This window comes from Falco peregrinus, chromosome 1 (assembly GCF_023634155.1).
Source record: "Falco peregrinus isolate bFalPer1 chromosome 1, bFalPer1.pri, whole genome shotgun sequence".
NCBI classification, from domain to species: Eukaryota; Metazoa; Chordata; class Aves; order Falconiformes; family Falconidae; genus Falco; species Falco peregrinus.
This window is the reverse complement of record NC_073721.1, coordinates 93,994,719-94,022,525: the sequence shown is the minus strand read 5'-3', so window position 1 is coordinate 94,022,525 and position 27,807 is coordinate 93,994,719. Positions and strand designations below refer to the sequence as shown.

Sequence of the window (27,807 nt, the reverse complement as noted above, 5' to 3'; positions counted from 1 at the left end):
GGTCTCTCCTGGAGGAACAAAGTACAGGGAAAGAGGGCTGAGGAGCATAGAGAGGAGCACAGAAATCCAAGGAAGGCTGGGTTAGTAAGAGGGTGGACAGATAGGATCTAAAAGCTGTACACAAATTATAATGAAAGTGGGAGAACCACAAATAGCAACTTAGGAAACAACAAAAAAGGCTGAGGCATATTAAAAGGAAAGCAATCTTTTCTTGTAAGAGCTGACTACAAAAATATTTGGGGCAAACCAAGCAAAGCAGCTTCCCCCCACCCCCCCCCCCCAAGAAGTGGGTAATTTCTGGAAGTACAAGCAAGGACAACTGTAGTTAGTTAGGGTGGTCAGAGGGGAAAGGGATAGCAGTGAGCCAAGGTGCAAAGAGAAAACAGTTGCTGTGGGAGGTTAAATTAGGTAAGAGTGCACTTTGCTAAGAAAGAAAAAGAGCAGGTGGTAATTGGGAGCATCTCTATAAATGGCCTTATTCCAACAGGAATGACAGTTACTGCACAGCAAATGTTTATAAAATAAAAAAAGATCCATTTAAACCAGTGGCCAGAACATAACCAATTACTGCTGTGATACAGGAAGCCAGAAGCTGCAGAGACCAAGGCATGCTGGAGCTCAGCCCTCAAGAAGTACAGAGCCCATCGTTCCCTTAGAGACTGGGTCTCCAGTTCCCTTCATGCCCCTACAATTTGCCACACATCTTTTGTCAGGCATCGATGGCAAAAATAACAAGAGGGAACAGGCTGCTCTTATTTCTTGAACAAGAAGTACCAAAACATGATCTTGGGACAAAGCAACTTATCAACAAAAGATTGCCCTTGTTAAAAGGTCTATGCCAGCTCATCTAGCACATACCGTCATTTATGCTGTGTGCAAAAGCACTGTAAGTTTTGAAGGTGTTTAGCTTGCCTTAGTCATAATTTTAAGTTTTTACAGCCAGAGTTTAAAAGCGATCTTGTGATATTTTAAGCCTGTGACCTTTGTTTAGAGTGTCACTTTTAGCAGTATCTATTTTAACGCAGGCTACAACTTTTAGACTATACAAGCAGCACAACAGTTTTGCATTGGATGGCACATCGCTTTGCCTCGCAGCACTTTGTTTTCAAGAAAAGGTTGTGTCAAAACCTACCTGCTGAAACTCCCACTCACCCAGCCACCACGTACTCACTCAGATGTACAAAAGGGGTTTTCCCCCCAAGTTGGCTGGTATCAGGGGACCCTTTGGGGGCTGGTTCCATTCTGCCAGCCTAAAGACAAAGACCCAGAATTTGGGGCAAGCCAAGTTGTCTTCCCCCATGAAAGAGGTAGAACATGAGAACAGGGTTGGTGTTTTGTTGTTGTTAAACCTACTTAATCTACACATTGCGCTGGGTCTGCCTAGCAACAAGTTGGGGTTTTAAACTTGTATCATCCTACTTGTGTTCCCATGGCTACTGTCATGAACAGTGCAGTGGCAGCTGCACAAGGGTCCCAGGAGGGACATCTTTAAGATTCCCAGACAGAAAACAATACCACAGAAGTACAAATGTTACACCTGGTACACCTGCCTGGCTTTACAGTTCTTGACTCCCCCCAAAAGCACCCAGAGCAGCCCCCTCCTAGGGAGGCACACTGGTATCTACAGGTCATTTACACTGTTCAACGCACACAAAAAAAAAAGCCCTTGGATTACAGACACGGCCCTTTTAGCTTCTCACACAGCCGTTAGCAACCCAAACGCAAAACTGAACAACTCCAGCCAACAGCACCTGCCACATGGGGCAGCTAGCTCTCAGGAGGTGAAAAATCCTCCCCCTATCCCCATCCACACGTGGCCAAGACTCAAACCAATGTTACTGATGAGAACAGAGGGATGAGTTTAGACCCCCAAGGAAGGTGGGAAGTCACAGGGAAGAGAAAAAAACTCCATATTTCAATGCAAACTGCAAGTAAAGAGTTGCTTCAAAAGCAATGCTGTTTTGTAAACGAGACTTTCCCAGTCCTGCCACTTCAGTTCTTAAAGGGGAGTCCATTTCCTACTCAGGAAAGGTTTTTCTTAGCATCCCCAATCCCCTTGTGGAACTGGAATCTCTCTGTGCCTCCTCCATGGACTGGCTAAGAGCAGAGGGCAGGCATCGTGCCCCTGCGTACAAGTCTTGTTTATACATATGCCTTAGGGATTTCTGAACCCAGAAGCCAAAACTATGATTACACATTTGTTACACCAGGCTTTCATACTAGGGTTATAAAGTCTAGAAGAACACCAGTTCAAGGTCACATACACTAATAATTATTTTTAATACCCAACTTTCAAATCAAAGTCTGTACGAACTAAACCCCAACCTGATAAGGCATCTAGCCATCTAAAAGTACACGCACATGTTATCATCACAAGTTATCACAGATACCTACAGACAGCAAAAATGAAAAGCTGCGATAGACAGCCATGTGGTTAGACTCCTCTAATTAGACAACTACACTACAAAAACAAGCCATTGACTTTCTCAGATTATTACCTGTGAAATCCATCCAGATGAAGAGCACAGAGATAAGGGAGGTGGTGAGGAAGATGAAATAACTTTAAGGACAAAAGCTCACTACCTTATCCTCCTGCCTATAATTAATAGGGCAGGGGAATAATATTTTTCTGGAGATATACGTAGTTATACAGAATACATGTAAGACTCTGCTGATGTGCCCTATAGGTACATACAAGATAGAAAGACAGGTTGAAGAGGGAAGCATAGAGTACAATTTCCTCCTGAGAGGGGATTTTTGCAATTTTATCACACGGCTGCAGCCTCCTCACCCCAGACGCAACATTTACCAATACTTCCTTTATGAAGTTCAAAGAGCAAACTGCTGCTTGGAGTTGAATTTTTGAAGATATTTGGAAAGGTAAGTTAAACTCACTTGTTTTGTCTCAATATTGTACAAATTTATTCAGTTTGACCTACAATACTTAAAGGCAGTCCCATCACAATCTGTTGCATTTCAAAACAGAAACAGGAGCACAAAAGCAGCCCAATTCTAGAATATGCTGGAGAAACTTTCACTGCCTTCACAAAGGCTGAGCACATCCTCTTGCACTTTCGAAAAGCACAAAGTCATCAAAACTTTCATATCAAACTATAAATTAAAAGCTTGTAAAGTTTAAAAAGCCATCTAATCTAACATACCTTACTTAAGCATTTAAGACCAAGTTTCATTTACAAATCAACTTCATGTGTTCAAGAACTGAATTTCAAACTGTTGTTTCAAGTTTAAACACTTAAGAACGTGGGATTGCTCATCTTCTTATACTGTCAAGTCAAAGCCTCAAAAGACAAGGTCACCCAGTACATAAAGAGGTACAGACTTCCTAGGAAGACAGCAGGCTCTTTCTAACTACCCCAAAGTTTTCTTTTTTTAATTTGGTCTCTAGACTCAAGTCAGCCACTAGTCACCATGTCTAAATATTACCTTACACTTGGAATGAGTAAGGCAAGCCTTGGCCACAACCACGAATTGTTGTATCCTAGGGAAGCGGGGACTAGCACAAACCACAATTTTCTGAGGAGCCAGTTACTTCAGATTTACCTGCCCGGCACATATTAAAAAAAATCATATATTAAAGTTACAGCACAGTTAAAATACATACGTATGTCCAACAAAGCGCTGTCATTTACACTGCTCTGAAGGTATGTGACAGGACTGCAGCCCACTATAAGCCGCATTATACAGTGTGCCTTTATACAGTGTGCCTTGATCACAGAGGCAAAGATTTCCGAGCTAATTATAATGACTAATCACAGGGAGCTCTAAGCCTTCACTTGGCCAAGTCACAGACCTAACTAGGGCTGCAAACAAGAGTTTTTAAGAGCAACTCATTAAGCAGCAGGAACCAGCTATGAAGAACAAAGTAGTCACTCTACCTAGTATTAATTCCAGTCCAGCCATTAATACATTTGTCAGTACATGAGACAGCTATTACCTCCACATACAAACACTGCATGTGCCAGGCAGGGAAGGAAGCCACAGGCTTTGGCTGCACCGAGACTTGTTTGTTTACTACAGCATTAAGGTTTGAGAAGGATGTTCTTGGTACTATTTGAATAATGAGAAAGCTCCAAAGCCATGCCTTGGAATAACGTGGACCAGAAGCTCTGCTCACCACAGCAGCCTCTGCACCCCTTCACAGGACAAGTGAACAGAGCAGGTGAAAGCTAACTACTGAGCCACGCAGGATTAAAAATGGTCTCCCTTGGGCAAACAGCCCAGAGGTAAGAAAGGTGTGGCACCAAAGCAACAGCTGTTCTCTTGCTGAGGTGCCAGAGATACGGATAACAAAGTCTCCAACTTGGGCACTACTATTTTCTCCAGGGTGGATTTAAGAAACAGAGAATAAGCTAACCTGCCGGCATCCAGAAGTCAGCTTCATTCTTGTAATGTAGTAGTGGGACTGCACACTCTCCTGCCATAGTGACTAGACCAGCAGCATGTACCAGTCAAGGAACAAGACGAGACTGAGATTCACCACACACCAGCAGAGTTGCCAGCACAGTAAGGAGGTGGCAGCAGTCATCTCCCCCTTCTCCAGGGCTGCTGGGGACCAGGCCTGGCCTTAAGAACTCCCTTCAACTGTACCTAAATGCCTATGGGGTTGAGACAGCTGAAAAAACAAGGTTTGGGCAACAGCTTTTGGTGGAGCGCCTGTGGAGGACTTCCTCATCTGCTCTAAAGTATACCACATACAGAGAGGCTTGGACTTCTGGAAGAAGGAAGACAAGAAACATATAGCCCACAAGGGAATAAAGGGCTAAGCAGATCAACTAGGGGAAAACTCCTCTTCTCCCACCCAAAAGTTCAAGAGAAAACCCACAGTACCTTGATTTTCCACCACCTGAGGAAAAACTCATGTAGGGGACGATGCACATCTCCTCAGACAACAGTGAAAGGACACCTGGTTTATCAAGATACCAGGCAGTCTCTGTCAGCCCAAACACACTGGGCATTAGTATATTATGGTTTGGTATTTCTGATTAGATCAAACCTTCTCGTAACTCTCCCTTCTTTTCCAAAGAGACACTTGCACCAAGTTCCTTCCTGCCTGTAGTGTTTAAGGCAAAGTCATTTGAGAAGATGAGATAGCTTTCCAGGATACCAGTATTTCCATTTTCAGGAGCTTGGTTTTGGCTTTTCCACTTGCTCAGATGGAGATCCCAAAGTCTCACCTGGAGAGCACAGTTTTCTCCCCACCCCCTTTCTGACAAGTCCATTCATCTAAATACCATTTTCTCTTACAGTCCTTGGGTATTCAGACTATTCACAAACTACTAGGACTGTTACGAGCAGGACTATCTGCAAGCAAAGAAACAGAACAAGCTGGCTGGGAGCTGCACTTACCAAGTGCAAGTCCTAAGGGGGCTTTTAACAACCTTTTGTTAAAGGGTTACAGTCCCCATCATGTAGACCAATAGGCGCTTCATAGTTGAAGATATAACCTAATGAAATCTGGCCTTTACAATCACCAAAGAAAGACAGCTGTTCTAGGGGAATCAGCCACTCAGTGGCTATTCCATTATTATACTTTCACCTTTAATCTTAAATAGACAGAGGATGGGTGCACTTTTTACAGAGTTAGATGGATTCACCAGCTTCCTCCCCTAGGGCACAGCCACACCACCACTTCGCCGTTAGGCATTTCAGATCAGAGACAGCCATGACTATACATATATTTTTTATATATATGTATTTTTACCCCTTCTTAGATACAACTACACTGACAGAGTTTCTGACTACACTGAAAAGGGTTGTTGGTTTCTTCCCATACTCCTCCCCCTTTGTTTTTTGTAACGGTGAAACAACACAGTCTTGGCCACTAAAGTGGTTCAGGGAATATCAAGTGTTTGTGCAGGAGCACACAAGAGTACAGCTAACTGTGGAGTAGCAAACAAGCTCCTCAAGGATTAGTTACACTCCAGCAGCAAGCACCTTCCAGTAGACTTTCCTGCACCTAGAAGTAGAAGCACTACAAAGTATTTCCTTCCACCATTTCTACTTCACAACAGTTACAATTGTTACAGTTAACAACAAAATACTGGGAAGAGAGTAGCGTTGCTAACAAGGGATTGAAGCCTCCCAATTTACACGCATCCCAAATTTGGATCTCTACAAGACACTATTGAGTCAAACTAGCTTTCGCTCGTTTCCACTGGAAATAGCTTCGGAAGATGCTTTCCAAAGATGACCAACACAATTGATGTTCAAAGGTACAAGATACGGCTTGTATTTTTACTGCCATTGCAGCTAATGAGGGAATCTAAAGCTGTAGTGCTACAAGAGAGGAAAAAAAAGCTCATCTGCCTTCACTACATGTCAAAATCCAGGAGACACCGTTCTCCGCAGGGAGTTATTTAACACTTCTCAAAATTACAGAAGCTTTCATCTTTACTTAAATTCACTGGCCGTGTTAAAGTACTCACTAATGTTTTCTTGCTCCTATTTTCAATGTTCCAATAGCGTAAATTAATAAACAAGTAAAATGGTCAAGCACAGTATCAGCGCTTTGCCATATGAAAGATTTTTATTTAGCTTTAGGATATGCAATGTTTCCTTCCACTGAGTTTTTTCATTAACAGGACATGTGAGTTTCATTTGTATGGATTAAAAGAACCATAATAGTTTTCCCTCTTCAAAACCCTCAACATCTCAGACCAAGAACTTGCAAGAAATGCTGACCTACCAATACCAGCCTTTAGTTTAACACACAGAATTTTCAGCTGGCAAATATTTGACTCTGAGCTCTAATAAGAGAAAAATAGGAGAGACAATAGCAATTTTTCACATCACATCTGTGAAATAAAGGCCAAACAGTGAAACACAGCTGAAGTGCAAGTTTTACTGATTCTAGTGAGATCTGGCATGGGATTTTCAGCCCAAAAAAGTTTTGGCTTATTTAATAAACACACTGCCTCTGCAAAAGCCTTGCCTTTACTGTACAAATATTCTTATTATACAAATAATAGAGGTGTAAGTACTATACCAATAATATAAGTTTTTGAGAGGATAAAATAAGTGGGATCAATGCAGCAAAATCTTTCCCAAAGTAAGGGGAGACTGGGATAGGCAAGCAAGACAGGAACATTAACTTTGGCAAAGAACCTATAGGCTCTGCCAGCCCATGGAATAGGCCTTGCCACCATAGAGAGATTCACTAAAGGAACTGCAAGTAAGGACTACTTCCTACAGAGCTTTCCAGCCACAAGCATTTTTACAGTCCAAATCACATCATGCCCTTCCTCGGTCACATCACAGCAAGTTTTAGCCACAAGGAGTATCAAAAACTTGCACCAAGGTATTTTAATCCAGAATGAGAACTTGTTATTTTCTGGTTATAAGGATGAAGCAAAACCAAAGCACAACCTTTAACCATTTTCCTCACGCTCTATTCAAACAAGGGAGACACGAGCACTCTCTCACTCCCTGTCCCCCTTCCATGCAAACAGAAAGGCGCTGAGGTCCCTTCCCTCCCTAAACCTATGAGATCTTGAGAAGACACTCTCTTCACTTTCAGGCCGTACCATATGGTACTTTTTTTGCTCTTCTCCAGCTATTTAATTCATGAAACCTAGAATAGCATCACACCACTGCCTTGCTCTACCTCTCCTTTGTCCCGTAGTCTCACAGAAAAGGATTTCAGAAAAGCTTTCCTGATTTTATTGCTCTTTGCTACAGACTGCATGTGGCTGAGAAGTGAAACAAAATGAAATGTTTTCTCTGCCCTATGCATAGGGACAGAAGAACACCCACATAAGAACGCTGATGTAAGAATCAGCAGTTACAGATATCTCCGCTAAACTCAAGGTATAACTGAACATTAAGCTAAAAAAAAAGAGGTAAGACATACAAGGCCTAGTCTGTGCCATTTTCCCCTTAGACACAGCTAGAGCAGCGTGAGCCCTTTACATTTTACCAGCCAGCTAATCTGAAGGTGAAAGCCTCTGCAACTCGACACCAAGCAACCTTCAAGCTTTAGGACCCTTTGGTCAACCATCCCTAAAATTTCTAGTGAGAAACAGACACAGCATCTGTGCGCTCTGATAACACTATTTCATCAATTCAACTTTGAAATTGTCCTGTCTCACTGGTAATATAACAGTTTCGGTCAAAAGGTCTTAGTGCAGGGTGTTAGGCTTATTTAGGGTTTTCTTTCTTAAAGAAGGGAACAAAAGAAGCATAACAAATAAACACAACATGGTTATTTAGCCTTTAGGACTGAGAAAAGATCACAAAATTCAGGAAACAACGTTGCATTGCAAAACCATTCCCGAGTAATTCCAGAGGCTAGGAAACCAACTCTTCAATACACAAGCAGACAAAGTTCACCTCAAACTTGTTAACTATAAAGTTTTTGTTTGTTTGGGGTTTGTTTTTTTTTTTGGGGGGGGGGGGGGGGGGGGCGGGAGGTGGGGAGAAAATAATAGATCAGTAAATGAGGATCCAATGCCCATTCAGGTCATCAGAAGACTGATCATATACTTCAAGTGAATTTACCAAAACCTGTATTACACCGTGTACTCAAGGGCGCTTGCTGATGCCGTGTTAGGGTATATGTTACTCAGAAAAAAAAATCTTCCCTACATCACATACTTCCCCCCACCCCTTCCATTCCACACAGTACAAAAAGCAATAACCTTTGTATAGGTCACTGTGCATCTATAAGTTAAAACCAGAACAATGTATAACTAAGCACATAATAGTGAGGAAGGGGCATATAGTATTTTTTCCCCTCCATCTATTATGTTAGAGAAATGAATTGCACAAAAGAGGTAATTCACAGGGGTGACCGAAAAGCCCAAGTATTGTTGTGATACCTGGCTAATAGCCAGTGTGATGCACATTGTGTTACAGAAATGTTGCATTTGACCTACAGATTGAAAAATAGTGTCAACTGCTGCCTAACTAACAGCTCTCCCCCTTGCCTTTTTCTTCTTCTCCACCTCCTCCCCTCCCCCCCCCCCCCCCCTTCCTCCTGGTCAACCAAGAAATGGAGTTCCTATGTGCCAAGACCTTGTATCTTATTTTGTCACAAAATGAAGGGGGGGGGGAGGAGTGGAGGAAAATGAATCCGTAAATACCTACAAGTAATAATGAACTTAAGGAAAAAAAAAATATCCTCTTCACCCTCGTGCTCGACACCTTAACAGTTAACAAACATATGTATTTAATAATTAAAAAAAAGCATCCAACACATTAGTGCACAGCCTGAAGATGATCCATGAGAAGCCTTTTTCCTAAATCCACACAATAGTAACTCTCAGGATGATTCAATAAGGAGACACTGTGGCTTTCCACACCATTCTTTTTGTTTTAAGGCAAGAGGTGCGGAGGATTCAATTAAGTTTGGGCTGGGCAAAGGGACAACTCCAAACGCTAGGCTCTCCAGACAAGAGGAGGGTTTTTGCTAGCTTCACCCTCCACTTACAAAGGAACAAAACAAAAAAAATAGAAATGCTTAGATTTCAAACTAAGGAGGTCAACAGCCTGTCTTTCTATACACAGAGATACATCAGTACTAACGTGCTTCCAGCACCTGCCTTTCAGCACAGCCCCAATTCCTTTGTTTGCTCAAAATTTGCTTCCATACCACTTTAAATTAGCTTACAAAGAACCGCAGCAGAATAGCTGGAATGTGAAACATATTTTTTTTTTTTGAGGGGGGAAGTGAGTAGCTTCTTAGGAAGAGAGAAAATTAAAATACAGACCCAAGCCCCTTCTAAATACCTTCGAAAAAATTATATTTACAACTTGATATCTTCTAGTTCCACCGCTGCCACCAAGCCCACAGACAGACAAGTCCAGGAGGGGGGTAAAAAAAAGAAAGAAAGAAAAAAAAAAAAAACCACCCAACTGCCATCTCCTGCCTCCTCTAGCCCTGCCAGCTTCCCTGTTCCTCCCTGCCTGCAAAGCGCCCTCTGGAAAGCATCGAGACTTCTTTTATCAGCCGGGGGGTGGGGGGAAGAGGGGGTCCTTGCTCCCGCTCCGGGTGTTTGGGGCCGGAATTAGGGGGGATTATTTTCGGGCACACACACACACCCACCCCCCATGAGCAGAGTACCCCCCCCGGCTCCGCTCATCGGTGGGAAGTCCAAAGGGGTGGGTGGGGGGAGATGTATTCGTGCCCCCTAAAAAAGAAATAAATAAAGACTTACCGGGGTCGAAATCGGGGACCACCGCCTGGTACTGCGGCCCGACCCTCATGCCGCCGCCAGCTGAGGGAGGCAGAGGGAGAAGCGTTACCCGCGTGGGCCCGCCCGGCCCCTGCCCCCCCAGCTCCCACACACGCCGCCCCCCCGCTCCTCACCGTGCTCCTCATCGCTGGAGGACCCCGAGCTACCCTCCTCCCAGGAGTTGCCGCTGCTGTTGCCGTTGGGGGCGGCGGATAAACTTTTGCTACCGCCGTTGTTGTTATTATTCGCGCCGGCGGCGTTGTGGTTCCTGCCCCGCCGTTTCCCCGAGACCTCCGGGCCCTTCTCGATCATGGCTGGCATTTAGGGGAGGAAGGGGGGGTGTGGAGAAGAAGGAAAGGAGGGGGGGGGGGGGGGGGGGGGGGTCAGAGTTTAAAAACTGCGGGGGGGGGGGGCTGGGGGAGGCGCCGAGGGCGGGCGGGAGCCGGGGCGGGCCGGGCCGGTGCGCGGCGGCAGCGGCGCTGCTACATCCCCCACCACGATCGCCCCTAACTTTGAGGCTCATCCCAGCCCTGCGCTGGGACTCCGTTCAACCTGCGCTGCTGCCTGCGGTAGGCCCCGCCTCCCCCAGCTCCTACCCCTCCGCATTGGCTAAACCTACATTTTGGGAGGCCAGGCCGCCTGCCCATTGGACGGCGTTTCCTGTCCATCGTGGCGGCCCGGCGCTTCCGTTTGCTGGGTTAGGTGGAGGCGTATCGCCGGGCCGTACGTGTGAGGGCTCCGCGATCTCTCCGCCCAGCGATACCTCTCCTCGGAGGGCTGCGCCGGGGCGGAGAGGGGGAGAGGCGGGTTCGCTCACCCCCGCCGGAGCGGCGCCCCCTGGCTCGGCCCGGCCCGCGGCGGGGGCGGCAGTGGGGTCCTCCGCCCCACTGTGAACTCAGCAACGGGAGGAGGGTGGCGAGGGACTACTTTTCCCCCCTCCTTCTCCCCCCGAGGCGGAAGGTTACGGCGTGGTTTGAATGGGATTCCATACAAAGCCCCCGTTGCCCGTGGGCCGTTGAGCTGGGCCGGGTCGGGGGCGGTTGGTGCCCGGTGTCTGTGCCCGGTTCAGTCGGAACGGCCGCCTGCAGCAGCGGCGCGGAGGGGAAGAGTCTCTCCCGGGGGTGGAGGGGGACGGGGACACGGACACAGACACACGCAGCGAACAGGGGTGGCCTGAGGTAGAGCGGGGTCGGCCCGGCCGGAAGCGGCGCTGCGGGTATGGGACGGTGTCGGGGCCGGGGGACTCCCCCTCTGGGGGAGCGGAGCCCTGAAGGGACGAGGGCAGCCAGCCGGGGAGCAGCCCCCCCGCACCCCGGAGCAGGATCAGGCCCATCAGCAGGGTGCTGCCGGCTTTCCCCCAGCGGCGGAGCCGTCCGCCGGGGTGTGTCGTCACCGTCACAGGGCGCCACTGCTGCCCCGGCCGCGGCGGTGGGCGCCAGGGGTCCGCTCCGTAACTCCCGAGCGCCCCGCCGCTCCCCGGGGCTCTTCTGCCGAGCCGAGATCCGCTGCTGGGGCCCGGCGTGCGCGGCGCCCCCGAGCTTCCCGGCTCACGCCTCGCCAGCCGGGCGCCTGGCCGCCCTGCCACCTCGGCGGCGGGGGGCTCGGGCCGCGGGGAGCCCCCTCAGCCTGCGCAGCCCGGCGGGGCACGGGACCCCTCCCCGCATGGCGCCGTCCGACGGCCGGGCTGTGGCGGCGGGGGGCGGGGGCGGCATCGCCCCGCGCCTCGGTGCCTTCCCCGGGCCGCCCCCCGCAGCGCTCCCAGAAACGGGGACGGAGCCGGGGCGGGGGGCGAGGGAAGGAAACAAAAGGGGAAGCGAGACCACTTTTCCTTTCGTCGTCACACGAGGCTCCGGTCGGCAACCCCTGTGTGCTTTGGGGCGAAAACGGGGGCGGGGGGGTGTCCTGAGCCGGCCTGACAGAAACGGGCAACAAAAGTGTACGAACTGCTCGCTTTTATTCGCCACTCGGGCTGTACGGCAGGGTGAGGGCAAACAATGCACAGCCATGGCAAGCAGCTCGTGGGGTGTGTCTTCCATTTTCATTCAAATGAACTTCTGTAGCAAGTTTTTCTTTTTTATTGGCCCGTGCAATTAAAAGTGCAATTTGACTAGCAGCGGTTATCTCATATCAGACGAACTGTCCCCGGCCACTCCCCTCCTCCCTCTGCCATTTTAATCCAGGAGAATTTGCACAGGGGGAGGGGGAAGAGCTGCCGAGGGAGACGCTGCGGGCTCTGGTGCTGGCCTCACCGCTCCCTCTCTATATTGTACTTTTAAGATTATCAAGATTATTCCACTTTTAGGTGGTAGTTTGGAAAGGCTCCTCCTTAATTTTCGTGCACCATTTACCCCGTTAAATTAGGGGAAGAAATACCTTTCTGAAATTTCTTTCAGTATACTGACCTCTTTGCAATTTTTACTTTCTCCTCTGTACTGCGTATATGTGTTGTGTTTATGTACTGACAGATGCATAAGCAGTTTTCTTCACGTGCACCTGCATGTACCTGTGAATATTTACTTGCCACAGTTATTTATTTAAAGTACCAAATAAATAATAAAAAAGGTTTATTTACACTATATAAAAATAACTTCTTCTAGCTCACAAAATACATGTTATGACAGTGACTTTTGATCCCGTGCTCTTTAAAAATATTAGTTCTAAAAAAATATTAGTTCTAAATCAGGGGAATAAGTAGCGATGCTTTTAAACCCCAGTACTGTACTGACAGCCACAAGTATTTCCCAGCAAGAAGTGTATTGGTTCTTCAGCATAAAACAAACACATTTTCATGATAGACAGGAATGCAAATGTGGCAGGGTGCTCTTTACCAAACTTCACTATACTCCAATATTTCTACTCCAGAAATGCAAGGGCAGGAAGGAAACAGCCAATTTTTCATTTAGAAATGAACTTGAGTGAAATTCAAAAGGTTTTACCGTCTGCTTTGCAGGTCCCAGACCTGTGGGGGCAAGGGGGTGATGACATGGGACAAACTCTCACCCAAGGGTAAGGCTGATGCACACCTGAGTATCCAACTTGAACCTGAGACCACGGATGTGCTTACACTGAGACACGTGTACGGCTTTGCAAACTGGGGCCTAATTCTGGTCCTCTTTCACTTCCACTCCTCCCTCCTCCTCTCTTCATAGCCATTACCCACTCAGGTTTTAATCCCGGGGCCTAAGTCAATCATCTAAAATATTTATAACACGATTTCACGCTTTTAAACTTGAAAATGACATTTACTGCCGACACTTCACAACTGTTGGCCTTTCCTAAAGCTGTGGCCCCAGCCCTGCCCTCCCAGGAGCGGGGGTGAGGAGGGGGCTGGAGGCACCTAAGAGGATGGCATCCCCTTGCCACCCCACCTTTGCTTGGCAGCGTCACCACAGAACACCCGTGGGACAGTGAGCCACGTGTGGCCGCTCCCGTCCGCTCACCTGGCTGCTCCTTTTCCCCGACAGAAGATGGGGAGATGCTCAGGAACAGGAGCAGATCGGTCCCTTCTCCCCTGGGTGCCGAGAGGTGCATGCGTGTGCGCTGGTCATGCGTGCGTGTCCCCAGAGCAGGAAGTCTCGGGGCTGTCACTGTCACAGCCAGTTTGCACCTGTCACAGCTGTTGTCCCAGGCTAACAACGCCCCTTTCACCCCCAGCACGGCTGTTTCTTTTCAGGATTTCCCTGCAGAAACTCATGAGGCTGGACTGTGTAACACTTTGACGCCGATGGAGCTTTTTGTTTCTAACCACTGAGAAAAGGTTTTGTGTTTGTTTTTCCTTCCTTAACAGTGGCGTTTGGTTTCTTTCCACTTAGGCTAAAAGCCTGAAGTTTTGAAAGTGTCCCGACACAGCACTACAGATTTTGGAGGAAACTTGGAAAAATTCTTTTCTGGCCGTGAAGAAAACTCTTGGCAGAGTGTAGGCGAGTGTGTACACAGAGATCATACACAAAATACAGAATTGTGTTTTCTTTTTCGGCAGCAACAGTGAATGCACTTTTTGCAGCCTCTGACTACGGCAAATGCCAAGAGAGCAACAAATTCTACTCCTCCGGCTCATGCCACTCACCCTGGAGAAACCCAATGTTAAAATTTCATTATTTTTAAGGTGGGACAGATGAAGGGGAAAGCCCATGAACACTAAGACTCTGCTGGGTACAGGCTCTTGTTTACCTGGATCAATACTTCATTTAGACACATTAAGCTGTGATCCTACACGTGACTGCGCACACCTGTATGTCCTGCCCAGGCCCATCAAGCCGTGTGTAGCATCAGGAGGAGCTTCATAGACAATCTGTAGCTGACTGAGTCACATAAAGCAAGGATGGGTAGGGCCCCTGAGCTTGACTGCAACCTCTGGACAACCTCTGGACATTACTGTAGATGTAATAGTTAACCTGTTCAGCTGTTTAGACATGAGAGCAAAAGCGGGGGGAGGGAAGTCTTTTCCTTATGAAGGTGGTGTCACTGTTGTGTGTTCGCTGTAGCCTAACAGGTTGGACCGGGCAAGATTGTCTTTTTAAATAATTTCTTGAAATTTTGTGATCCTTGTCAAGGGAAAAGCAACTTTTTTACAACTTTTACATGAAAACTTTCTGTTGTCATTAACCCTGTTAGTCCCACAAGTAAAATACAGATGAAATAGAAATGCAGCTGGGACGCCCAACAACTGAGCAGCCTTCATTCCCTGGACAAAAAGCAAAGCATCTTCTGCCTCTTTCTTGGTCTCCTTCCTGCCCAGGTGAGCATTTTGTGCCTTTCACCAGGGCAGTAATGCTTGCCACACATCCCTGGGGCTGCCAGTTCTTGCAACAAAGGGTTACAAGAGCTAACACCCCTTCCATATGCCAGAGTTGTAAAAAGCAGCTCTCACCCCCTGTGTATTGTATTTTACTTGAAATCAGACACACTGGAAATGCTTACCCCAGTGAGAATGTGCCTGTGTGTTTACATGAGTGTATATATATATATGTATGTATGTATATGCACACACATATATTTGGTTACGAGTAGTAGAAGGGACAATTAATAATGCTCTAGACTGATTGTTCTTAATACTGAAAGGCTATTAATCAGGAAAATGTTACCCTTTGAACAAAATGTTTATACAGTCAACACTATGGGTGTGGTTTTTTTCCCTGGTGCTAAGCTGCCTGCTAAAGCAGAGCAGAAATCGGGTTTATAATCTCTTCCATTAGAACTTTGTGCTCCAAGTTTGACAAAATTTTGGCAGGAGTTTGGAAGGAGTTGATGCCTGGCTGTCTTTGGTTTCAAGGGGACTTAGGTGTTCAAACCTCAAGTCTCTGGAAGCATTTGGATACCTAGAAGACGTAAACAGACATCATATGCAAATTTCAAAAACACCCCCTTCTGCTGAAAAAGTCCTAAGGGGCATCTAATTTCATTTTAATGTAACTGAAAGACTTTAAAAATCTGTCCCTAACTCTTCTGCGCTCCTTTGGAAACTTGTCCTTGGAGCCTTTCAACCTGAAAGATGCTTTTAGAGAAGGAATAATATGGCAAATTTTAGTCCAAACTTTTATTTCCCACTGGAGAGAATGGCTCATATCCTGTAGTGAGTGGGAGGCCAGCGGAAAAAATACAGGGAGGACAGTGGTGGGAGTGAGAGGGTGCAGGGAAGCAGCTGGGGCTGGACCAGCGGCTAGAGGCAGGAGAAGGGCTGCTGGCAGCTCTGGGGTGAGCCTGGCAGGACCAGGGGAGCCACAGCAGCAGAGGAAACCCAACCTTGCCCTGGAGCAGGGCTCCTGGCTGGCCCAGAGAGGCACTAAGAGCTGGCCCTGGGGGGAAGGAGAGGGTGGGAGTGAAACCCTGCACAGGCAGAGGCTGGCGATGCCAGGGAGAGCATCGGGACAAATAGACAATGTCTTAGCACAGGCAGAGCTGCAGAGAACACCCTGTCTATCCCAGCAAAGTGCAAACGCAGACCCCAGTGGGTTTATTTCAGCATCCATGCCAGGAGCTATTTCACAGCTCGTGAAGCTGAAGGGGACAGGAGTCACCCATCTGCACACACCACTGTGAGCAGTATGAGGTGGGTCAGGCACCTTTTCCTTCCTGGGGATGAGGAAGAGGCATGCAGCAAAATCAGAGTAGAAAGCCTCGGATAACCGATGGGTTTGCTCCACTCAGTTCTGTGTTTAAGTAGAAAATCTCCATATCAGAAGAGAAACACAAAGTGCAGAGATTCATCGCTCCTCAAAAAAACAGATGGGTTAAAAAGATTGCCATTTTGGGGAGCCACTTCATTGTAGGGATGATTGCAGCTAGCACAGCACTTACCTGGGAAGATAACGATTCTCTTTTTATAAACTTGTTTTGTTTCACTTCTCTCCACCATCAGCACACAATGCTAAAGTCTGTGAGGAGAGCTGGAGACGCAGCAGACACCTGCCATTGTTTTCAGGGCAACTGGGAGTCCAAAAACTTAATTTTTCTCACAGGAGATTTTTGAACAAGAAATACATACAATCCCTTTGGGGTTTGTCACAAAACCTAATGGGACAAAGATTGGATGCTGTACATTAAGAGATGCAGGGGGTTAACAGTAGATATTAGTTTGAAGAGCTCTGCAAGGCATACAACCCCTCGCACTTCAGCGTTTAAATCAATCTCTTATTTTTTGAGTGAGGGAAGAAGCTTTCCCCTACTCACGCAGCACTGTGTCATTACCTTTGAAGGATGCTGCTAGCAGCAAGACTAACAGACTATGAGAAGCATCAGCTAGATCCAGCAGGACAACTCCTCCATTCGAGACCCTCCGCAGCTTTCCAGTGGCCCGTGTTGCTGCAGTCCACTGGTGGGAGCAGAAAAGGCAGCCCAGAGGGAGGTGTCCCACCTTTGCAACGTGGCAGACAGCCCCCTGCCTGCACCCTCCCATGGAGGCATGCTGGTGTCCCAGCCCCCAACAGAAACCCTGCAGCAAAGTCCCTCACCCAGGTGGTCTCCTGCCTCCCTGGGGGTCCTCTTCACTTGCCTTGATGCTACTGTGGTAATCCCAGCAATGGGGCAGAGACGTCCAGCTGAGAGGCAGCTGCTTGCTCCTGAAATCCCACCAAAAATTCCCCCATCTGATTTTCTGCTGACACAGCCCCCTTTACTCCACCATGCAGCCCAGTCTCATCCCATGACACAGGATGATCTCAGGGAACTTCAGCCAGAGGTATCCTACAGGGCCTCTGACCACTGGCATTCTCACAGGAAAGGGAACTGTTAGAAAATCATCTGAAATTTCCCTCAAAACACGTAGTTGTAGATCCAAGCAAACTTTTGTATCAGAGTAAAAATGCATATCTTGGTATGTCCATACACACATGTGGGAGTGGAGAAAATCAGCTCACTCGCATCCTTCTGACGTACATGGGGATCGCTCTGCTGAAATCCCTGGAAATTCCCTTTGTTGCAAAACCAGTACAAGAAGGCTCAGGCCCAGTGTTTCCATGAACACACCTCTAAGCCGTAGCACAGCTCATCAGGACTTTAGTGCCAACCTTTAATTGGCATTCCAAATATAATCTGGAAATCTCAGATGCTAGCAATCTCAGGGGGTGGAGAGAGAGATCAAAGTTAGTTCCTCATTGCTATCTGTCTAAAGAAAAACTGCAACACATGAAAACCCAGGGAAAAAAGAAAAAAATCAATGAAACCTCAGTTTGGCATCAAGTGAAGGACTAATCACCAACTAAAAGAAACAATTTTAGAAAATGTCGTGACCTAGTACCTCTTAAAATCACAACTTAAAAAAAGCTACATCCCTATCTACCCCTTACTAAACTCCAAAAGTACCAAATACAGATTCATTCCCACCATTGGGATTCAGCTGAGGACACCAGGAACCCTGCACCAAACTCTCTGTCATTAGACCAAATCTTTATGCTGTGGTGGTCTTCCTCTTCTCACTTACATCAGTGGAAATCTAGAGTTTATACTGAGCCAGACCTGCTCAGAGGCACTGGAAGACTCTGGATTAATATCAAGCACGGGCATCTGCCTCCTGCAGTTTCTGTGCCTGTGGTATCAATAGTGATTTTGAAAATTATTATTTCTGTATGGGCTATAATGACTTAGAAGGAACAGTTACAGCCTGTTGTGCAAATGTGAACAATACTCGCTTTTTTAAAACGTGGATTTTTCATACGACAGGAACTAATAGCCCTTTTAGAGCAGTTATGGTCTATCTTGTCAATTTGGTTTCTATTCATGCACGCTAAGTGAATTTTTATAGCTGAACTAGGAGTCCTTAAAAATGGGCCTTATACTGGAAATGCAGATGTGACTTACTGTGAGTTGTGCTAGGAGAGCATCCCTGCCCCTGGGGAGCCAGAGCCAGTAAATCAGAATTCCCTTTCTCCGTGCACATAACATGACTTGCAGGCACTCTTTCATCTGCACTGAGAGGCAGAAAGGAGGGGCAGAATTAGCCCCTCATTACAATAATGTTTCTCACACTTTCCCCAGCTACTCTCTGCAGGCATTAGTACAGGGGCCCCGGCTGCCAGAAATGCTGAACACCTACATCTCCAGTTAAAAGAAATCAGAGCCAGGTGCTCAGCAGCTCTGAAAATCAGACCCACAGAGCTTTAAACAAAGGCTTTTATACTATTAAAAAAAAGAAGAAGAAAAAAAAAACCAGACAGACTCACCTGAACTTCACTTTTTACTGTGAGAGCTTTGTTGTGAAAGAAAATGGTGCATTTTCTGATTTCTCTTATGGCCTCCCCACTATAAACTGTACTGCATACATACTCACATCAATACATTTACCTGCCTTCTTCACAGCTGGAAAGAAAATGAAGCCATCTCAATCTTCTTCACATTCAGCAGTAGAGAAAACTGACTTTTTTCCCCACTCAATGCCAATTAAAATGTGCAATGTGGATAACCTGATCTCCACTAAATATTCCGGTCACCTCCATTGTACAGAGTGGATACACTTCCATACTCGGTGGTAACCTGAACCTTTTCTAAGACTGGAAAAAAACCAAAAGAATAGAGGCTATACAATCTTATTACTTATTTATTTAAAATGTTCTAGCCATGCCTCCCTTCAAGCCCTCTTGGCTCCTTACCCAAAACCTGTGTAATGAGCAACATCACAGGACCTAAGCATCAGCAGGCACGACAGCTCCACTAAAATGAATGCATTTATACTGATTTCTGGCAGCTAAGGAGTCGCCACAGCACATACAGGGAATACCTACCCCTCCAGAAAAAAAGACACGCCTCTGACAATGTCTTCCCAAGGTATTTCTCATAGGTCCCATGCTGTAGTGGAGTAGGAGCCATCCCTTCCCCAGCTTTTCCTTCTGTCTCCATTGCTGCACCGAGTACCTAACTACCTTGTCTTCATCACAGAGGCTCTCGTTTGAGAAGGCATGAAGCCAAACCTGGCACCAACCGATAGATATGTACAAAGGAAAATCTTGACGGCATCTGTGAACAGAGTTTAAGAGAAAGGAACAAAATAATACCACATATGTTAACAGATTGAAATGGTAGCTATGGTGACCACAGACAGACAAAGAACAAACCATTTTGACTGAATTCAGCCAATTCTTTCTGACAACAAACTGCAAGTATAAAGCAAACTTTTGAAAATCCCTAATGAAATCATTGTAATGAATCCATTTGGCTGTGTTTGGCTTGTTTGCTTTTTAAATTTCAGTTGCAGCTATTACATTAAACCTATTAATCATTGAGGTAGTCGAATACTTTCCACTAGCTAAAAATGAGGATTTTCTCACAGTAAAAACAAATAAATTATTTTTTGCATTTTTTTAAAAAAAGAAAACACCACCAAAAAGCAAGGAATAGTTATTGTAAAATGACAGGCATTCATAGTTCAGAGTATTTTCTTGTGCATGAGAAAGTGTCTGGGTTTTGTACAATAAAGGCTTGTTTATAAAAGTTGGATTATTTTCCCTACCCTGATATGCATTGTAACTATGAAAAATTACCATCCTGTTTATTGTGTATTACAATGTCAGACGTCTCAGAGCCTCTTTCCTCCAGTGTGCCAGCCATTTTTTTCAGCTGCACAGAGGAGCTGGCGCTCAGCACCCTCCCATCGAGGGATGGCTGGTTGTGCCTGGGGGAACTGCGAGGAGGACAACGTGGGAGGGACAGAGCTGTGCTACCGAGGGACAGAAAAGCTGCCCACTGAGCACCAGCACTGGAAAGATGCAGGCAGATGATGGGGAGGATTATCCAGTGCCAGCACAGCATAAGGCTGCTCAAAGTAATGCGCAGCTGCTTGCTTGCTTGCAAACTCCCACCCCAAGAGGCTTGAAGGGGCTGGAGGAGGCTGCACAGTGAATGTCACGGTGGAAACTCCGACATGTTGCCTGCTGTGGAGCATTCCAGGCACACCCCGACAGAGACCCTGGCTGCTTGTGACCACTCGAATTTAGCCTGGAGACCGCTTCAGTGCACCCAAACGGAATGATGCTGGCCCCCCCACCCCCTCTCTCCACCCAGCCACGCTCACTGGATATAGTTCCAATGCACAACATAAAATCTTACTTCTAACCTGTAGAAAAGCTGCTGTCATTTCCCTGACTGAGTGCTTAATATTTAACTTGATGTGTTCAGTACCTGCTGCAGACTGTAAAATTCATAACAATATAGATTTTCAGTGTAGCTGTGCTTTTGATGCTCCAGGAACAGTAACTTCAGATTTCAGTGGTGCACACACACTCTCAGCTCTACACTCACATTTTCATCTGCTGAAGTTCATTGTTCTTTAAAGAACAAAACAAACCAAGGCAAGCAGCAAACTAGCACAGAAGTGCCCACCATTCAAACGCTGCTCTCTGTATTTGCCTGCTGACCGAGGCTCTGGCTTAGCTTCTGTAAATCGAATTAAGCTCCCGGCCACCACTGCCTGCGTGACGAGGGGCACTTTGCCGGCTGGCTCTGTTCTGCTGAGCCCCATACACCAAACCAGGGCCAGCTTTAAGGCCTTTCACTTCTGCCTTGCGCGGCCCTTCCCTGTATTCTCCACCCACTCGCTTTGCTTTCGCTCTTGCCAGTGCAGAGCGCAGGTCCTTCAGGACTCCTCTTGCTCTGTGTGTGTACCCGAAGAGTGGAACTGAGCGATGGCGAGCACGTGTGCTCCCTGTCTTTTGTAAAGGCATGGTAAGAGGGATGAGCATTGAGTCCTGCACAACCTCACCTGCTCAAGCTGTTTGCTTTAGCTGTGACTCAAGTGCAGCAGGAGCACGGGGAAGGAAGGAAAAGGAAAAAGAATAGCACTTTTTCTTTTGGTATTACCTGGAAACAGTAAAGAAACAGTTACTTTGATTTTATGTGCAGTAAACCCTCACTAGGTGGCTCCTTACAGCAAGTAAATATATTCCCCACAGAAAGAACACTGATGTGGCGTAATCTGTGCGAGAGCAGAGAGAGTGTGACGCTAACTGGGCTTTATTGCTAGCTGAGCGTTTTGCATGGAAAAGCAGTATATAATACGGTTGTGGGTGGGTGAGCAAGTGAGCATTTACACAAATTACAAATGACACTGCTCCACAAGTCATGAACTGTGAGTCAGATGGGCATGGGTGTCTCAGGCACATCAAGAATGCCACTTGACCCTTTCTGTAGGTTTTTAAGTTAATCTGTTTCATATTCAACTTTCTAATTCAGAAAGCAGAACCGGGTTACAGTCGAGGGTACCAGCAGTGGAGATCCAGGGGGAAAAGAGCTGATCCCAGCAGCCAAGGCAATAAATGGTATTAAGGCTGAAAGCCCAAATGTCATGTAATCACTCCTAAAACAAAGAAGCAACACTCCTGAAATGCTCCCCCCGCCCCCCCCCCCCCCCCCCCCCCCCCCCCGGCCCCTTCACCATCACAAGAACACATTATTTATAATGTGTGTATTGGCAGGATGTTCTGGGCAGAAGAACAAAAAGAAATGAGCTGTCATCTGCAGTTAACCTCTCATTCATACATCACTGTGTGCACTCTGCGGTTCAGGGTTATGCAAGTTGATTGTGCCCTCATTAATGAGCAGTGTTAATTGGTGACTATCCTGTCTTGAGATAAACATGCATATTACTTGTTATAAGTACTGTAGGCTGTGAAGGAGCTTACAACGTACATGGGCCCTGTGTAGGGAACTTCAGGGAGAGATTGCATTGCAGATTGCTAGGTCTGATTTAAATCCACCAGCAATTTCAATCTGGGCAGCCCAAGTCCCTGCAAGACAGCCTGGTGCTGACTTCAGGGCAAGGTGGCTTCTGCTGGCAGAGCTCTGCTTCCATCCCTCCAGCTCCCCACGCCGGCTCTTGCCGCACCCTGAGCACTCTGCCTGCAGCCCCCTGTTTCAAGGTGCATCAGCGATGATTTTAGTTTCCCTTGAAACACCAGGCTGTAAGCTCTGGCCATCAGCAGCGCGCTTAAAGCAGGCAATTGAACCGTATGAACCGTATTAAGCAGGCATGGCAGGAGGTGTTGCCCACCCCTATATAAACTGTCCCTGCAGAGGGGCAGGGGGGCTAGGTCAGCTCCTGGTCTCCCTGCCAGCTACCCTAATGGCTTTATCCAGCCTGTCCCCTCTCACTTTCGCCCCTGCCCACGTGCTGGCGTGGTGCTAACTCAGAAGGAGCTCGAGTACACAGATCTGCCAGCCTCAGTGAGTGACAGAAAACAAGGTCTGAAATGGTGGCAAACTTGCACATGTGAAAAGACCTTTACTTTTTTTCCTGAGAGCTGCTGAAAATCAGCACAGATAAATACCATGAACCAGGTCATAATCAACACACAACACTGATGCAAATACACGGAATAGAGAATTATGGCAATTATATTAAATAACGTACTGGAATGTTACAAAAGCTGAAAAGAAGAGGGTCACATGTCTCCTAAACAAGCACAAGCCACAATGCCAGAGCAATGCAAGAATTTACTAATAAAATAATATTTGATTATCTGATTAGTGGAGCTGTTATCTCCCCGTAACAACTCAGGGCTTAGAGCTTTTAGACTGTTAAACATTCTGTCTCATCATTTAAAAAAGAGTAGCACCTGACAGACTTTTCTTTCCTTAGCAGCATTCACTTGAAATGCAGTTGTTTACTTCAGATTGTTACTACAATCCTTGAAGGCCAGATTAACAGCAGAGATAGTTTGCTTTAAATTATACACACCAATTTTATTGTGCCTCTGCCACTAAGAAGTTATTTAATAAATGTTAAACTGTCAAAGCTCACCAACTGCAAAAATAAAAGGGTCACATCAGTGAATCCAGAAATATTATTGAGATTTTTCTCTCTTTTCCTGAAATGTATTTGCAGCAGGCAGCATGAAAGTGCTTCCACCTATCTTAGCAACCAGGAGGAGCAGCTCATGAGTCAACCCCAAAAGGAAATATGTCATCACCCAGTGAGTCTTTGACATGCACAGAACCATTGACATGTCTGTGACATCCAGGGAGGAATTTTTACAACATTGGCTGCAGTCAGCAGTTTATTGCCGTAGTCCTGGGTGTGGGCAGTACCTGGGTGACTGAGGCTGCGATTGCCCCCAGCACTGCTGAGCGTTTCACACCGTGGCTCTCATGCTCCTCCTTTTCAAAACAGGAAAGAGACGAGACCGGCTGTTTTTTGATAGCTGCTGACAAGACCCAGCTATGTCCTCATGGCTGTACCTTGGGTTCCTCTCCATCCTCCAGACTGTGCCCGCTGCACCACGGGAAGGGTAGGGCTCTTATCTCAGCTTTCTGGAGTTCCAGCCCTTTTGCAGCTGAATGAAGACAAATAGAAATAAAAAAATAATCAGCTTCATATGTTTTCTCATCTGCGTAAATTATGCTTCACACTCATTATAGGAAAAAGGAAGATGCAGATTTGGAAATCATTTGTGGGTTCCTCCATTTTTCTTACAATCATGCAAGTGTTACAGCTGTATACACAGGGGACTTTCTTTATGCATGCAGCTTTACACCAAAATAAAGGCCTCAGTTGTTCTAGTTGGTGATTAGGCTCAATGTTATGCCTCTGGGAATGGGAAGCACAGGGACTCAGAGGAACAGAAAACTTAATGAGTTCTTTATTTGAAGAAGGGAAAAATTTTCAAAATATTTTCCAGAGCTCACCGGAGGGATTTGGAGGATCTTCCCTCTTGATGAAGATGTGGCTCTTCCAGGTGAAAAAATTATAACCCTTGTCTGCCAAGCAGCAGCCCCTCACCAAAGGTTTCCTTGCCCTCCGCGCCCGCAGCTGAGCTGCAGTGCACGTATTCTCGCTGGCCAAAATGAAGTCATCTACCCTTTTACCACATCTTTTTACTACTACGGCTCGTGTTGGCACGTCTCCCTGCAGGATTTGGGATGCACAGTGGGATCACTCAGAAACCAATCTTTAGTTGCACAATGAGCTCTGGAAAGACAGGGAATGCAGCCAGTGAACTTGCACCCACTCACCTTGGAGTGGAGCTTGCGAGTGGAGCTGGCCAAGTGGGCTGTGAACCGGGCTTAGGAGGCCCCTGTTCTGCACGGGCTCCTGTCCCAGGTCCCACCCAAGAACATCAGAGCTCAAAATGGAAACTGCTGCACCACTGGCCCAAGGGCCAGGGACCCTGCCTGGCAGGAGCAAAGGGAAAGTATCGTTCTCTGGAATTATCTTTGGGTGTTGTGGGGTTTTGTTGTTTGGAGGTTTTTTCTTCCAAATTCGAGTATTTTATGTAATAGAATAAATAAAAATGAAACCCAGCCTCAGAACTGCTTACAGAGTTACAGAGCCACCGGGCAGCTGGCGGAGCACCAGTCAGTGACTCCCCCATTGTCACCCCAAGGCAGAGCCTCCTGGTGCTGCCGGGTCTGTGACACCTACCCAGGGAAAACACCACACAGGCCACAAACCCTGAAGGCAGCTGGCCCAGCTCCAAAGCAGCTAAGCTAACAGCATCCCCTGCACCCCAGGACCCTGACACCGCTGCTGCTGGGACACAGCACTTCCAGTGCTGAGGCATCTCATTTGATAGGGCCACCCACGGGCACCTGTTGAAGATGACCCTACTGCCAGCTCTGTCAGCACTAAGAAATAAAGGCATGATGGTAGAAGCTAGCCACTATCTTATTTTATCCCAGTTCAGATGTCCCTAAATGAGTGAGCTGTGCCTGCTGCTTCCAAGTGGTCACCCAGTGTATATGGGCTGCTAAGAAAGTTCTTTTGATTAAATGAAACACAGAGCACAAGAAAAATGTACACATCATACTTGATAGCATCTCCTGAGCTGCCTTATACCAAAACAAAAAAGAAAAAATTACCCACACAAAGCCCACATCATCTATAATCTGCAACACATTTGGACAGAGGGAGTCCAGCCTTGATGCAAACCATGTGTATTTGGCTTTAAAACCAGCATCACTGAGGGCTCAGCCAGCCTGTGTGCCATCCTGCCTGTCCTGGATCCAGTGCTCCTCTCCCAGATTCAGCGCCTCTCTCCACAGTTGCAGCTGAATCACTCTCGCATCAGCAGCATCACCCTCGCATTAGCAGCATCACTGTGGGCAGCGTTCCCTCTCTAGGGCGGGCAAGTGTTGAGACCTCCAACCCAGCTCTGCTCGAGCCAGCAGCAGCACAGGACCTCTTCCAGGATGCCGTGTCAGACTTCTGCAGTGCTTTGTGCAACTTTTTTTTTTTTTTTTTTTAATCCCAAATCAAAACTTAAGCTTCAAAGGCATAGATCTAGCAGAGACTCTTCATGCAGATACTGTATTTCCTGGAAAAGATCCTTTAATTTTGTGGTGAGCCGGAGTTGAAGACATTTGTATTCAAATCCTTATTTAGGCTCTAATGCTCTTTAGTATTGGATATAGGGATTTTAGGCTGGAAATGGCACTCTTGACTTTACTATCACCCCAAAGAGACAATTAAAATTTAAGCTGCTGTTTCTTTTCCAGCCTTCTTATACTGTTCCCAACACTTTTCCAGAAATTGTAATTATTCTGCCACATCTACTCTACTAATAAAATCTATTCTGCTCTGTGTTCCTCCCCCTCCCTCCCAATTTCTTCTCAACCCTTACACTATCAAATAAAATCAAAATTTTCATTTGTAAAGTGGTTACCAGCAGCTCAGGTTTCACTTACAGTTCTTTGAACAGGCTACAGGGATGCTAGATGGGTAGAAATGTAACATAATACTGTGGTGCAACCTCCAAGCATCGTTCTGTATGGGACGTCCACAGTAGCCCTATCCTTTTAGGGTTTTTTTTAATCCTTGCTGATGATAAACCACAGTAGTGGTTTTAATAGTTTTGCTGGATGTTAAAAATAGATATGATCCTGTTGATGTTCATTTCACTCATGCCAGCTCACCTCACTGTTTACAATCTTGTCTGAACACAACAGGACTTGGTAATTTTGGTGGGCCCTTGTAGAACGGCCCTCATTTAGAGACCTCTGGGGACTTTGCAAGCTCACGTTATGTTGTGTACCAGCTAAAAAACACAGAGATGTACATCACTGGGCTGCTACAGAGGCAAGGGCAGAAGGGACCTGCAGGTTACAATCCAGGCACAAGACCACATCTGTCTGAAAACAAACCAACTGTGACTTCCTTTCAAAGGATCAAATGCATTTAAATTCTCAATTATGCACAAAAGATATGTTGAATACACAGAGAGGATTTGTTTGAATCTCAGTTTATTCCTGAATTTGCTCATCAGTTTTTTGTTGGTGGCTTTCAGAGCAGCAGCTTTTTTAAGCTATCCGGCAAAGGATTCGTTCTCAAGTGTGCCCTCTGTGCAGGTGCGCCTTGGGTGCCCATGGGGTGCCACGCACTGCCTGACGCACGCTGCTGTCCTAGCAGCTTTCCATGAGTGCTCCAGCTAACAAGCGTGCTGCAGAATGATCTTTGAGCAGCAAATTTTAAAAGCAGGCCCAGAAAATATTCCCCAGAAGACAGTTTGGAATAACTAATCATAAAAAAACCCCCACACCGGGCACCTAATTTAGGAGCTCTGATCATCCTTTCAGCAGCTAGAAATATAACACTTAATCTGCTTGTCCAGTCAGAACAAATGTGTGTAACTCACAGCTCGGTAAGTTATTGCTCACCAGTATCATGTACTGAAAGTCAGAGTTTGCTTGCAGAAAAGTTCTAAGTGAAAAAGAACGTGTATGTGTCAGAGGGTTCCCTCGAGTAAATTATTTACTATGAACTACTTATGCAGCCCTAGATTTTAATTGATAATTTTTCCCTCGATGTGCTTCATATAGAGGCAATGTTAGCATTAACTAAAGCTAATCCATGGTGCAGTTGGGAAGGGGATTATTTCGCCAATGATTACTTTCTTTAAACATGGAATTGTGATCAAAGCAATATGGTTCTGATTTTTTCCTCTATTTTTAGCTTTGTAGTATGGTTCTTCTTAATAGTAAGTTCCCACTATAAGCATGCTGTGAATTTCCAATATAGCAAAGCTTTAATAATTTGCAGCCATAATTGTTCCTGCTTCAGTCTCCAATTCAATTTGGTGTGGAGTTCCCATCTCCCAACACAAAGCTTAACTCAACAGTATCTGTGTGAGACAGACTATGAAACTAGTCTGGTATAATGGACTTCATTAAGGGATAGGCAAATTATTTTCATCTG

General features: G+C 46.3%; 1 protein-coding gene across 1 annotated transcript in view; it reads right to left on the bottom strand.

Moving 5' to 3' along the window:
* Window positions 1–10,560, bottom strand: part of RCOR1 (REST corepressor 1) — an 89,989-nt gene extending 79,429 nt beyond the window's left edge. Inside the window, exons 1-2 of the mRNA XM_055802755.1 lie at window positions 10,328–10,560; window positions 10,176–10,235 (exon numbers count right to left, since the gene is read on the bottom strand). Of these exons, the coding sequence (XP_055658730.1) occupies window positions 10,176–10,235; window positions 10,328–10,514 (247 nt within the window). The 5' untranslated portion in view covers window positions 10,515–10,560. The remainder of the gene's footprint in view (window positions 1–10,175; window positions 10,236–10,327) is intronic.
* Between the last annotated feature and the right edge of the window lie 17,247 nt (window positions 10,561–27,807).